The sequence below is a fragment of the Centropristis striata genome, chromosome 1, assembly GCF_030273125.1.
Source record: "Centropristis striata isolate RG_2023a ecotype Rhode Island chromosome 1, C.striata_1.0, whole genome shotgun sequence".
Taxonomy (NCBI): domain Eukaryota; kingdom Metazoa; phylum Chordata; class Actinopteri; order Perciformes; family Serranidae; genus Centropristis; species Centropristis striata.
The window spans coordinates 2,577,209-2,592,684 of NC_081517.1; the positions used below are offsets into that span (position 1 = coordinate 2,577,209).

General features: G+C 36.8%; 1 protein-coding gene across 1 annotated transcript in view; it reads left to right on the forward strand.

The window, feature by feature from the left end:
* Window positions 1–812: 812 nt before the first annotated feature.
* slc2a15b (solute carrier family 2 member 15b) overlaps window positions 813–15,476 on the forward strand; it is a 40,802-nt gene continuing 26,138 nt past the window's right edge. Inside the window, exons 1-4 of the mRNA XM_059353511.1 lie at window positions 813–1,145; window positions 4,255–4,353; window positions 14,176–14,336; window positions 15,051–15,175. Coding sequence (XP_059209494.1) covers window positions 1,101–1,145; window positions 4,255–4,353; window positions 14,176–14,336; window positions 15,051–15,175 — 430 coding nt within the window. The 5' untranslated portion in view covers window positions 813–1,100. The remainder of the gene's footprint in view (window positions 1,146–4,254; window positions 4,354–14,175; window positions 14,337–15,050; window positions 15,176–15,476) is intronic.

Consider the following 15,476-nt stretch of genomic DNA (forward strand, 5'->3'; position numbering starts at 1 on the left):
TTGTGTCTTTTTTGGTCAATTTGTTTCCTTTTTTGGTAATTTTGTGTCTTTTTAGTCATTTTGTGTTTTTTTTAGTAATTTTGTTTCTTTTTTGGTCATTTTGTTTCTTTTTTGGTCATTTTGTTCCTTTTTTGGTCATTTTGTGCCTTTTTTTGGTAATTTTATGTCTTTTTTGGTCAATTTGTTTCCTTTTTTTTGGTAATTTTGTGTCTTTTTAGTCATTTTGTGTATTTTTTTGGTAATTTTGTTTCTTTTTTGGTAATTTTGTGTCTTTTTTGGTCATTTTGTGTATTTTTTGGGTGATCTGAACTGTGCGTGTGAGATTGTGTTCAGTGAGCGGGGGTCGTGGACAACATGGATGTTAAATTGTGGGTTGCGAGTCAAAAAGGTTGAGAACTACTGATCTATATGACTCAATACTTGGTTGGGGCTATTTGACTTGAACTACTGGAAATGGACTTTTCCATCATGTTCTAATGTATTGAGATGCACCTGTATATTACCAGGACAGGTATAACTACTTTGACCTAAGTTGGGTACTATAAGACATCTAGAGGCTGAAACCAGTGGTGGATAACCACTGGTTTCAGCCTCTAGATGTCTTATAGTCTTACTTCATAGAGTCCAATGATTCATTTTTATTTTCCTCCTTAAACCTGCACCCAAAAAAAGAAGAAGTGAGTCTTTAATTGCTGACAACCCCCCTCTCTGGGTGGGGGTGCCCCTGGGTCTGAGCCAAGCCCCTTATGTTTACTTATCGTGAAAACGCCCCTGGATACACTTAGTCATAGGCTATTTAATAAGCACTGTGGGCACTTCGGGACGCAGGATGAAACCACTTGGCTCATGTGATCGCTGATGGACCGGGGAGAACGACCGGCGGCTGGGACGGGCCCGCCCCGCGACGCGCTCCGGTGATTGGAGATCGGGAGTTTGACAAGCTTGTTAATTCCGCCCATCAACACGACACGCCTCCTCTCTGCCTCACGAGCATGTCTGGAAACTACAAATGGGGAGTGAAGAGTTAGAAAAGTTGTGCGGATGAGCTGTTTCTCATCTCCAAGGAGCAGAGGACACCGGGAGGAACTGTTCATGACTTAATGGCGGAGGAACTACTGATAGAAGACGATGGGAAGCCCTCCACGGTGAGTGATTGTTTCATTAACACTTTGATTGACATGTAGATACACTCTATTATCAGCATCTGTTGGAGTCACATCAATAATCAATAACCATTAACCGACCTGGTTAAATAAAAAAATTAAAAAAAATCTTTGGAGTTCATCCTGACCCTTGAATTTAAACCATTATTCAATCTATCTATCTATCTATCTATCTATCTATCTATCTATCTATCTATCTATCCATCAATCTATCTATCTATCTATCTATCTATCTATCTATCTATCTATCTATCTGTCTATCCGTCTATCTATCTATCTATCTATCTATCTATCTATCTATCAATCTATCCATCCATCCATCCATCCATCCATCTATCCATCTATCTATCTATCTATCTATCTATCTATCTATCTATCTATCTATCTATCTGTCTGTCTGTCTGTCTGTCTGTCTGTCTGTCTGTCTGTCTATCTATCTATCTATCTATCTTTCTATCCATCCATCCATCCATCCATCCATCTATCTATCTATCATCTATCATCAAAATCATTGGAATCTAGTTTGAGTTTGAGATTATTAACGGTTAATAACAGAAATGTATCAATACAAAACTGTACATCGTAAAACTATACATTGTTCTAATTGAAAGAACTGAGTTTATGACTAATTATTACAGTTATTCTCTGTAAAATGGTATTCTAAGGGCTCTTAAAACAGGACAGCCCCGCATTACCTTTAAAAAAAAAAAGTAACATTTCAGCACTGTGAATGAATGTTGTTTTGACAAGTTGTCTCGTCTTGTTCAATATTTGCACTTCAGCCAAGCAAATGCTCACTTCCAGCTAAAAAACATCTTTGCTTAGGCTTATCTTACTACAATAAAGCTATAAATCTGCCTCATTTTGTTTTCTCAGTGTGATGTTTGACCAAAAACCCGTTTGATTTTCTTTCCTTGGCTGCAGCACTTCTAGTCTAGTTTATTGGTCATGTTTGCATTTCTGTATGTAAATAATGAGATATATTACTGTACATACCATAAAACAACCATATACAAAACTAACATTTAAAAAAAGATGTTACATTGACAAACAAACAAACAAAAGACGAGGACTAAAAAGACGATAGTAGAAGTCTTAGTAGTTGCTCAGAGCTTCAGCCAAACTGATGCAACATGTGAAGAGCGCCACATCCGACAGATAATCAACCTAAATTGAATGCAGACTGGGAAGCATTGTCTGCTCTGAGCTATTTTCACGTGTAGTCGTCTGACTCGGTCCAACAGGCTATTAACCGGCTAAATTAGGTTTCTTTAATGCATCTATGGTATTATTGTTCAGCCTGAGCCTCCCCTCTCCGTTTCCTCTTCTATAACACCAACATCCTACTTTTTCCGCATAAATGGATTCCTTTGGCTCACCAAAATATGCAGATATTGTGTTTTTTAGAACTTGATTTTAAATCAAATCGAATCAAATCAAGTTTATTTGTATAGCCCTTTACAGTAGCCAGAAGGTACCCAAAGTGCTTCACAGGAAATCCATAAAAACAATGCATAACACATGCATAACATATAAGTACAAAATAAAAGTGCTGCAGTGCTGCAATGTAGTACGAGCCATAGACCATAGCCACACATAGAAAGGAACAAACAAAATGAGAAAATTTATTCTCCTTGGCGTTCGGTCCCAGCTAGGCAAGAATCCTTGGCTTTCTTTTTACTTTTTTACCCTTTTATTTGTCTTTTTTTTAATCTCTAACTCTGTTTTGGATTGAGTTTTTATTACTATTTATTCTATTTTATTTTATTGTTTTACTGTTTTTAGTATTTTTTTCTTTTTATTGTTTTTATTTATATCCAGTTGTGTATGATTTATTCTATTTTAATAACTGTACAGCACTTTGGTCAACTGAGGTTGTTTTTAAATGTGCTCTATAAATAAACTTTGACTTGACTTGACTTGATTTTATTTAAAATGATGAAAACACCAAAGCGTGGTGCTCCATTCAAAGGTATGGACATCCAAAAAGCTCCTGACCTTCTTCGCTGGAGGTCAGCTAAGCTCTCTGTGCTGGAATTTCGGACGGCAGCCAAGAGGGTAGCTGCAGTGCATTCCTAATGAAAATACAGTGGGCGACAGTAAAGAGCTAGTGGGGCTCATGTGACTTTGGCGTGGTCCATCAGAAGTGCACAGCTGAGGCTTTAAACTGCCATATGCAACACCAAACGCCCTCTACAAAGCTGCAGTTTTCCTGAGAAGTGGAGCTTTCAGGAAATCTGTGTTTTCTGCAAATGTGTGATTTGTTCCAAACGCCTCTCTCTCCCAGAGCTAAATGTGTTTACAAGTGAGCACGCTAGCTGGATGTGGCCTGGATCCAGGTGCCAGTTTGTGTCAGTTTCTTCTGATTCAGTCACATGCAGCTTGGCACCTGTTCAGCTCTGCTGCAAAGTCCAAAGGTCACAGATTTGTATGCAACATATACTCTTATAATAATGCTGTTAAATACTGTGGAGCTAATCCTTTTACAAGCTGCTGACAAGTCTAATGTGCACAAAACATGTGCTTTGCTGTTGATTTTAAATGTGGAGGTTTTTTTTTTTTTTTACCTGAGATGCCTTGAAAGGAACATAGAACCCTCATTTGTTATGAATATCTAATAATAGAGTCTTTTTACTGTAAAGCTGCTTATTTTGAAATGCATATTGAATATGAAGTTAACTGGTTCTTATTTCTATCTTATTACTTAAACGGGGCAGATGCATGTATATGTATAGGGTTATATATACTGTATGTGTGTAAATGTTTATATGTTTATGTACATCTGTTTAATGGTGTCTATGTGAGTATGTGTATGAATATGTATATGCATCTAGCCTACGCTGTTGTAGTTTATGTTGTTTATTTTTTTTCGGTTCGAAAGAAGAATTAATAAAATAAAATTAAAAAAAATAAAAAATAAAAATACATTGAAGGTAATAGCTTACACTTCCTGCATTTTAAAGGGGAAAATCCAGTTGCTATGTCACAGTTTTATAAAAAAAAATCCTTTTGAAGCGTAGCGTACAGGCCTTGGGACATTTTATTGTGTAGCTTTAGTTGGTATGTGACTTTTTTTATCTTGTTTCTTCAGCACCTTACGAAGCCTCTGCTGGCGGTGGCTTTCTTGGCGTCGTTTGGTAGCTCCATGCTCTACGGCTTCAATCTGGCGGTGGTCAACTCTCCTGCACAGGTTTGTGTCTCCACCACACACTGTAAAAAATAATCTGTTAAATATACGGTAAATTACCGGCAGCTGTGGTTGCCAGAACTTCCCCGTAAAAAATACAGTGAGGGGGTTTTCTACTGTAAATTTAAATGTAAATATCAGCAAAAACTGTCATTTAGACTGAATAATCACATTATTTTTAGGCTAATTGTGTCATTGTGACATCATGGTATTTATCCATTAACGTGTGTTTTCTACAGTTTATGACAGTAAAAGTAAAAGTTTTGTGTTATTCTTTGATTCACGGCAATTAAAAGTGTCTACTACGGCAATACACAATTTTAAATTTTCCGCCCTATTTCTGATGCAATTTGACAGTGTTTTACTGTAATTTATACAAACATTTTTTACAGTGCAGCACCAACATCAACATCAACAACAACAACAACAACAGTTTTCACACTTAACCTGAGAGTTCAAGATGTTCTCAGAATGAATGAAAGAGTCTCACTCTTTATCTCCAGATGACTTTTAGTTGTTAATGGACATATTGAAGTTGAGATTGTATATTATTGTCATGTGAAGTCATGTGGCTTTGTGTATCAAATCTCCAGGCTGCTGTGAGCCTCGCCATGTCATCGATTTCCTGTCGTTTTTATCCATCACGTGCTTTACTCTGTTCCCTCAATGTACGATTTGAAAATTACCAAAAAAAGACACAAAATTACCAAAAAAGACACAAAATGACTAAAAAAAACCCACAAAATGACAAAAAAGACACAAAATTACCAAAAAAAGACACAAAATTACCAAAAAAGACACAAACTGACCACAAAATGGTAAAAAAAAGACATAAAATGACCAAAAAAAGACACAAAATGACCAAAAAAGACACAAAATTACCAAAAAAGACACAACATTACCAAAAAAGACAAAGAAATGACAAAAAAAGACAAAGAAATTACAAAAAAAAAGGACTGAAATCTCACTAAATGACCAAAAAGAGTTTTCACACCTGAGAGTTCAAGATGTTCTCAGAATGAATGAAAGAGTCTCACTCTTTATCTCCAGATGACTTTTAGTTGTTAATGGACATAGTGAAGTTGAGATTGTATATTATTGTCATGTGAAGTCATGTGTCTTTGTGTATCAAATCTCGAGGCTGCTGTGAGCCTCGCCATGTCATCGATTTCCTGTCGTTTTTATCCATCATGTGCTTTACTCTGTTCCCTCAATGTACGATTTGCCGCGGTGCAGTGACTAAGCTGTGAACCATTCCTGTTTGGACACGGACCCCCCACACCGTAGCATGTGAGCATCAGTGCCAAGTCTCATGCTAGTGTGAGCTAGCCTACTGTGTAGAGTCACGGAAAGAGCCTCACCTGCTGCTATGGGCCCTCTCATGCTGGCTCACTTAAACATTTCTGTCCTCAGTGAAGCAGAAGAGACACTCATTGAAATTATTTTTCTACTAATTGATCAATGGACAAGTAATACAAGTGAAGTTCCAGCTCTCATTTAAATCTAATGTGTGGATTTTTTATGATATTTGAGTACCTTTAAATTAAATTTTCTTCACTTTTGTTAGTCTAAATGGATGTAGATAGACATTAGCATTGCTGTTTGCCACAGTCTCTGTTTTGATAGTCCTACCACTGTGGACACCTTCAAGAATTTTATGTTTTATCACACAACAGGTTTAACCCTCTATGGTGTTTCCCTCAGGCAACATACCCATTTTTGGCCTGTCAAATTTCTACAATGTATGTTTTTGAGTGATTTTTACATTACATTACATTACATGTCATTTAGCAGACACTTTTGTCCAAAGCGACTTACAATAAGTGCATCCATGACTTAACCGAGGTATTGTTGGAAGAGATAGGTCTTCAGCCTGCGACGGAAGATGTCCAGGCTGTCTGAGGTCCTGATGTCGGTGGGGAGCTCGTTCCACCATTTGGGAGCCAAGACAGAGAAAAGTCTGGAGGAGGTTTTGAGGCGAGTTGACTCACGCAGGGTGGGAGTCGCCAGCTGTTTGGCTGATGCAGAGCGGAGAGGACGGGCAGGAGTGTAGAGTTTGACAAGGTCCTGGATGTAAGTAGGACCTGAACCGTTAGCAGCAGAGTACGCCAGAGCTAGAGTCTTGAAGCGTATCCGCGCAGCCACCGGTAGCCAGTGGAGGGAGCGGAGGAGGGGTGTTGTGTGTGAAAATTTGGGAAGATTGAAGACCAATCGAGCAGCTGCATGATGCGTGATGCGATACTAAAAAAATAGGGAAGAGTATAGGGAACCAATAGCAATGCTTTAATTTGTCACATGACCTCCAGGAGGCCATATTGAAACCCTATTTTGCAGACTTTTCCAAAGGAAACAGCTTTGCCATTTTGCGCCACAAAAAAAAATCACTCAAAACATAATTTCCTGGCCCTTTTCCATCTGGAAAAAAAATATTCCTACTAATAGGAGAGTAAACCTTCATTTTTGATAGTTTCATACACTTAGACTGTTCAAGACATTCATTTGAATGGGTCGTTGGTTCAATGGTACAATGATTCCTACAAAAAAAAAAGTTCCTTTTATAATGTTTTTAAATTTAAAATGTCATGTATTGTACCCTGTTGAAGCTACTGAATCTTCTTTTTTTTCCTAACTTGCATCATAATGCGTACCATAGAGGGTTAAAGAAATTCATAGACAATTTTGGAATTTGCTTTTTCACTTTCTTATCAATACATTTATGTCATTACGTAAGTACAGAGCCAGTCAGGAGATGGTTAGAATAGCTAAGCATAAGTAGGGGAGATTTCTAGCCTGGTGCTGTCCAAAGTTTAATACTTTTACCTTTAAAGCTCATTTGTTGTACACACAAAAACGTGAAGGTGACAATATGTAGTTTGACGGGAAATTACATGCTGTAACTAATCTTGTAACTGATGTCAGCCAGGCTAGCTTTCCCTGCCTTCAGGCGCTAAGCTAAGCTAAGCTAAGCTAAGCTAGCCTCCTCCAGCTCCATATTTAATGGATAGATGAGAGTAATATCAAACTTCTTATCTAACACTTCTAACAGAAGTGAATGAACAATGTCCCAAACTACAAGTAATGAACACAAAATGTACATATCATCAACTTTTAAGTTGACATGGAGCAAGTAAAACTTGTTAGCAAACAGTAGTTTATTTACACATTCGGCCGTTTTAAAGTGACTTTTAACTATTCATTTGAGGTTGTCTGAGTCCAATTTTCACTCTCTTCTACCTCTGTTTTGGCCTCCACCACTTCTGAGGGAAATATCTGGTTCTTTAGTAGTTAAATACGTCACTATGTTCACCAAGTTGCTAACTGTGTCTGTCTGCTCTTCATGACAGCAGGTTTTTAAAGCCTTTTCACCGAAAACGATGCTATGTTGGAGAGTTGTTTGTAGATTTGACATGTTGCACATGGCTCCTAACGGCTCCACCTCTCATTTGTAACACTTTACAAGGTTTCACCAAACTTGAACGGTGCAGCATTTCCTTGTTAAATTCAGTGGTGGAATGTAACAAAGTACATTTACTCAAGTACTGTACTTAAGTACAATTTTGAGATATTTGTACTTTACTTGAGTATTTCCATTTTATGTTACTTTATACTTCTACTTCACTACATTTTGAGGCAAATATTGTACCTTTTACTCCACTATATTTAGCTGCCAGTTTTAGTTACTTTTCAGTTCAAGATTTAACATAAAAACATAATTAATATGAAATGTTTGCTAACATGTTAACATGTTTTAAATTGAACATCATAAGAGTATATTAAGTAGTAAAAATGAGCCCTACCTTGGGAAAATTAAAGCGGTCCATACATAAATGCATCAAAAATAATAACCAACAATATAATTTTAGAATATATAAAACAATCTGAGTGGGTCCATTCTGCATAACGAGTACTTTTACTTTTGATACTTTAAGTACATTTTGATGCTGATACTTTTGTACTTTTACTTCAGTAAGTTTTGAATGCAGGACTTTTACTTGTAGTGGAGTAATTTCAGTGTTGTATCAGTACTTTCACTTAAGTAAGGGATCTGAATACTTTTTCCACCACTGGTTAAATTAGAGGCAAAAGCTCACACACTGCCCACATATTTCAAACTGCTGCTAATGTGGTGAGGTCAGGTCAAAACTTTAACCATGGTCCATGTGACTTCAGTGCCCTTTGTAGGATTCTGACTGCTGTGTGTCATCTGACATTGGTTACGCCCCTGAACTCCAAATCCAATTTTAGGTGTGGCAGAGTGCTCAGTTGGTGCACCAAGAGAAAATTGTTAAAGAGGTTTTTCTAGGATACTTAAAGAATAATGAACTCATTTTGCATGTCTTATCAGGCCTAATCAGACCACATTATTAAAGAAATCAACTTTGTCTCTGCTTTTCTCACAGCAAAATTAGCATTTTTCAGTTTAGCAATACTACAGTCTTTCAATCTTTAAAATCATTATGTGTCTATAAGCCTTCATTTAAATGTATCTGGCCTTGAAATGGCTATAAAAGAAAAAGAAAGTCAGATAATAACTTCCTTTGGGGGTCTCCAGACTTCCAGTAGGACTATATTTTTTGTGCAGGAACACTGAATGATAAAAAAGACACAAATTGACCAAAAAAAGACACAAAATGACCAAAAAGACACAAAATGACCAAAAAGACACAAAATGACCAAAAAAAGACACAAAATGGCCCAAAAAAGACACAAAAGGACCAAAAAAAAGGACACAAAATGGCCCAAAAAAGACACAAACTGACCACAAAATGGTAAAAAAAAAAAAAAAAAAAAGACACAAAATGACAAAAAAAAAGACAAAGAAATTACCCAAAAAAAGGACTGAAATCTCACTAAATGACCAAAAAGATTACGTGTCTATAAGCCTTCATTTAAATGTATCTGGCCTTGAAATGGCTATAAAAGAAAAAGAAAGTCAGATAATAACTTCCTTTGGGGGTCTCCAGACTTCCAGCAGGACTATATTTTTGTGCAGGAACACTGCACACTGTGCAGGGTTACAAATTGAAGAAGTTTTCCCCTCCTCCTGTGTACCTTTAGGTGTTTTGCTGACTTGCCATGTGCCCTATGCGATTTTTTCTCTCTGGACACCGATTCTGATAACGAAACTGGGGTCCAGGCTCCCAGAGTGCTGCACTGACCAGAGCTTTTTCAATGTGTACCTTACTCCATGGCACTGATTAGGATCATTTCTCTTAAAGGAAGGCAACATGAGATTAGAACTCTTTGCATCTGAACTATAAGTGAAAATTACAAGTAGCCATTTAAATTGCGACATTAAGTCGCTGCAACAAATGAACAGAACAGAAAACAATGGTGCTCCTGCTGTGAGAATACAGTTAAAGTGACAGAATAATAACTGCTGGTAATAATAAGGTAATATTATCATTATTATTATGCACCAAGGATTGCTGTGGTGCTCAAATTTCGGTTAAGGGGCTAGTGCAACTGCATAAAGGTAGATCACTGAATTTTACAACAGTCAATAAGAAACGTTTTTAATGAAGATTGGTCATGTCTGACTGATAACTGAGGATTATATTGATACTTGGATGGATATTAGATTGGTCCCACTGGCAGACTGCTTCACCAGGAGGAGAGGAGATCATAGAGCAGTAGTTCTCAACCTTTTTTGAGTCGCGACCCCCTAATTTAACATGCATGTTGTCCGCTCACTGAACACAATCTCCACGCACAGTTCAGATCATACAAACTCAGTTGATACGACGTATTTTGGACAAATAATGAAGCAGACAACAGCTAAAAACAGTCAGCTTCAAGCCAGAGACTCCTTGTAAAGTAATAACTTGCTACTTTGGCATTTGTCAGAAAAGACACAAAAGTACCCAAAAAAGAATCAAATTGACCAAAAAAGACACAAATTGACCAAAAAAAAGACACAAATTGACCAAAAAGACAAAATGACCAAAAAAGACACAAATTGACCAAAAAGACAAAATGACCAAAAAAGAAACAAAATTACCAAAAAGACACAAAATGACCAAAAAAGGACACACAATGACCAAAAAGACACAAAATGACCAAAAAAGGACACAAAATTACCAAAAAGACACAAAATGACCAAAAAAAAGACACAAAATAGCCCAAAAAAGAAACAAAATGACCAAAAAGACACAAAATGACTAAAAAAGACACAAACTGACCACAAAATGATAAAAAAAAGACACAAAATGACCCAAAAAAGACACAAAATTACCAAAAAGGACACAAAATGACAAAAAAAGACACAAAATGACAAAAAAAGACACAAAATGGCCCAAAAAAGACACAAAATTACCAAAAAAGACACGAAAATTACCAAACAAGACACAAAATGACAAAAAAAGACAAAGAAATGACAAAAAAAAAGGACTGAAATCTCACTTAATGACCAAAAAGATTTTTGGACTAAATGACCAAAAATACTAAAACTAAAACTACTTACCATGACAGAAACCAACTTTGGAAAACTGTCTTGTATATTGTATTGTATTGTATATATTCTGTAGCAGTGTAGCATGAAATGTGGTGGAATAAGCAAGCTAGCAAGCTAACTAGCTAGCAGCTCTACACAGTGCGTTTACTGTATGTAGTCTGTGTTTTTGGCTTTCCGCAGCACATTTTGTAATATGCCGCACTTGTCGACCACTGTAGATCTCTCTGAAATCACATATAAACCTTTTGCTTAGAGGTTTCACTTTAATTAATTACTCCAACCAGTAAAACTCATCTAAATAGACAGGAGGAATATTTGGCAATAAGGCCAACAAGGCTGAGTAAAGATCCATGTCTGATTATTACCAGCATCTGTCATCCACAACTGCCTTTCCTTTTAAACAGCAGGTATCTTGATTACACACACAACATCCACTGGTTACCTTAATTAATTCTTGCTCAATCAGCACCAGGCTGTTGCAGGGGAATAATCATGAACATTAAACTGGTCAGTTATACGCCAGAACTGTACACAGAAAGTTTCTAGATTTAATCTCACGAGACATTCTTGGACAAATTGGACACATGCTGTCCAGAGGTCCATGACAAATTGACAAATTAAAACTACTCTCTTTCTTTTCATCACTGCACTCCCTCCTTTTAACCAGTAAAATAAATCATCTTTTAATATGTTGATCAGTGTGCAACTACAACTACAATTATGCAATTAAATTAAAATTAACTTTTATTTTACATTTCCTGTTTTGGCTTTCTGACATTTCATTTTGCAGAGAGTGACTGAATGGTGTCTCTTGAGATGCATTGGGTTTAATTTAATGGCTTCTCCAGGACAGTCTGATCTCAGTGGAGTCTTCAACCTGAAATCTGGAGCATGTAGTGTAAATTTTTTGTCACACCACAAGAAAAACCACTGTCATTTTATCAAGCATGCAGTTTATGATCCCTAATTGCTGAATTTGATTTGACTTTGACTGTGGGGGCTCGATGAGCTTCCTGTCTGCTCAATATGGCTGCCGGCCTCTCCCGCTGATTCAAACATCTTTTCATTCCATCTATCCGAGTTCATCTAACTACTAGTGTTGACATTTGGATGTGTGGCACAGTGGAAAGTCATGTGACGATGTTAAATTTAATGGCCATTTTTTTTTGCACATGGTTTTTTGTGAGTGACACACTCAACAAATTAAATATTGCAAGTTTATTTTTGTCTGTTGTAAAGGCAAAAGATGATTTATTTTTTTACTCCTTCCCTGCTGGACAATGTTAACTGTGGGAGACATCAGGAAACTCTTTTTTTGCAGTGCTTCCAACCAACCTTTAAGCTGTGAAACAAGACAACTCAGTAATTTTGTGGGCTGCTTATGTTAGAAAATACACTACCGGTCAAAAGTTTTAGAACACCCCAATTTTTCCAGTTTTTTATTGAAATTCAAGCAGTTCAAGTCAAATGAACAGCTTGAAAGGGTCCAAAGGTAAGTGGTGAACTGCCAGAGGTAAATAAAAAAAGGTAAGCTTAACCAAAACTGAAAAATAATGTACATTTCAGAATTATACAAGTAGGCCTTTTTCAGGGAACAAGAAATGGGTTAACAACTTAACTCTATGGAGTCTTGGGCTATTTTGTCCATTTTTTAATTCTTTTCATGTCTTTGTAAGTCATTTTGTGTCATTTTTTGGTCATTTTGTGTCTTTTTTTTAGTCATTTAGTCCAACATAAAATGTGATTTTGAATCTCTTTTTTACTTTCAAAACACTATCATGCTCAATAAAGAATTTTAAATGTTGCAAATGTGCATTAATTTCAGAGTACACTGAGACATTAAACTGCATCATTTTCAATTAAATTCTGGAAAAGTTGGTGTGTTCTAAAACTTTTGACCAGTAGTGTATGTTATTCAAAAAGCCATTGAGTCATTCAGTAGCCCTGCCCTAAACCCTGCTTTACCGTCTATTTTACTCTAAATGGGACCATAGCTTACAAAATGAACATCATGCTGTGTTGAAGAGACTCAAAACTAGTGATTGAGACCATCACCTCATTAGGAAAATGTTTACTGAGGCTCCGTTTACACGAGGACGGTCTGAACAGAAGACGCAAAAGTGGCGTCGCGTCTTCACTTTTTATTCCTCGTTTAGACGAGCGTTTTCGGGAGGAAATCTGCTGCATACGGTGACGCAAAAGTGTGTGAAATTGGATTGTATGCAGCCAGGCGGCATCACTTAAAGCGATAAGAGCATCTTTGGGCATGCAGAAGTTTTCACATTTTCATCAGCTACTCCTTCCACAAAGTTCTCCACCATCACTAGATCTCCCAGGTCTCGTTCACAGCCGTCTGGCTCCTCCGACCAATTGCTGCATCCAGAATGTGATGGAGGTAATTCCAGATCCTTCTCTGTTCACTAATACTATCTGTACATATCCTGGACATTTGGTGGAAAGACTCCTGTAAGTTTATTAGAGCTGCCAGAGCAGCTTGAAGGTCCCACCATGGAAATAATCCCACGTTTCTTTATTTCCTGTCCTGGAGCATGTATGTGACGTAAACACATACGTGACGTGAGCAGATCAGATCAGAGTTTTGTGTCTTGTCAGTGTAGACGACACGCTACGGAGGAGAGGATTTAACTTTTCCACTTTGGAGGGTGGTTTCAGATTTTTGCGTTTTTAAGCCCCAAATACGCCGTCACCGTCTAAACCAGGGGTCTCAAACTCAAATTACCTGGGGGCCACTGGAGGCAGTATCAAACCAACCAAAAAAAGACACAAAATGACAAAAAAATACACAGAATGACCAAAAAAAGACACAAAATGACCCCCAAAAGATAAAAAATGACCAAAAAAGACACAAAATGACAGAAAAAAATTAAATTACTTAAAAAAGAAACAAAATTACCACAAAAAAAGACAGAATTACCCAAAAAGACCCAAAATTGTTTTAAAAAAGGCACAAAATTACCAAAAAAAAATAATTAAAGGGAGCTTCCACACACAACACGGTAAAGTGCCATTCATATAAAACTCACATTAAACTTTCATATCAAGGTGGGGGCCACAAAATATCGTCACGAGGGCAGCAATTGGCCCGCGGGCCGCGAGTTTGAGACCCATGGTCTAAACGAAAGGCACTTCTGATAAAATATTTTTACCCGCAAGCGTCCTCGTGTAAACGGGGCCTGAGGTAAAAAAAAAAAAAAGATAATAATTTGAGAGGACTTAAATACTAGCTGACTTCTTTTTGCAACCAGTGGAGTCGCCCCCTGCTGGACATTAGAAATACTGCAGGTTTAAGGCACCTGCATTTTGGCTTTACTTTTCAGACCCCAAATGAACTTATTTCTTTTTTCCCCCAGTACATCAAACAGTTCTACAATGAGACGCTGGTAGAAAGTTACGGCTGGAGTCCGGATGAGGAGCTCCTCACCGTCCTGTACTCCCTCACCGTGTCCATCTTTGCTATCGGTGGGATGACCGGGGCCCTGCTGGTGGGCAGACTGGTAACCAAATATGGAAGGTTTGTGTGTGTTTATCAAGGTTATAATAGTTTTGGATTTTTTCATTAGTTTTAGTTTTAATTTTGTTGTGAATTTTTGTTTTCAAATTCAGTTAGTTTTAGTTAGTTTTTAGAGTGAGTTTTCTAGTTTTAGTTTAGTTTTTATTTTTTGAAAATGCTTAGTTTTAGTTTTGTTTTTATTAGTTTTAGTGTTAGTTTTAGTTTTTTTTGTAATGGGGCATTTGTTGGGTGATTCAAAGAGGTCATAATAAATGTTTCCTTTATTTCCTTTGGTTTATCATCTCAGCCCCAATAAGGTTATTAACTGTTTTGAATTTTGGTTCTAGTGTAAACATCCCAGTCTCAGTAAACATATTCACCATGTGTTGCATGTTCAAATAGAAACACTGAATTATGAATGAAAAAAGTTGACAAAAACAAAAACTAAGGACATTTCCACTATAATTTCAGTTAGTTTTAGTTAGTTTTGTAACCACACAATACAGTTTCAGTTAGTTATTGTTTTTTTTTAAAAACTCTAGTTTTTATTTTTATTTCAGTTAACTAAAATGTTTTTTCAATTCTAGTTTTCGTTATTTCATTAGTTTTTGTTAACTATAATAACCTTGCTCAGTGGAAGTTTGTAAAATGCTGTCTGCTTGTGCTTCTGACAGTTACAAATATCTTATTCTTTGGACACACTGTGATCCGTCTTTATTCAACGTTCTCAAACAGGAAAGGGACGCTGGTGAGATCCACGGTGCTGGTGTTTATAGGAGGAGCTCTTATGGGCTTCAGCCGAGAATGCAGAATGCCTGCGATGGTCATTTGCGGACGTTTCATAACAGGAGTACACTCAGGTAGGCCTGCCTCTTTCCCAAATGACTGAAATTATTCAAGTCAAGTCAAACTTTATTTATAGAGCACATTTAAAACAACCGGGGTTGATCAAAGTGCTGTACAGATATCACAGTTGCAGGAAATACGGTAGAAACTAAAATACTAAAATACATAAACACAGTGCAACAATAGAATAAAATAAATTAAAAATATAATAAAATAAATTAAAAATTAAATTACTTACAATATGTCACAATTATCCTCAACATAAAACAGATGCAATTTCAAATGCAAAAGGGAAATTTTGCAGATGAATATCAC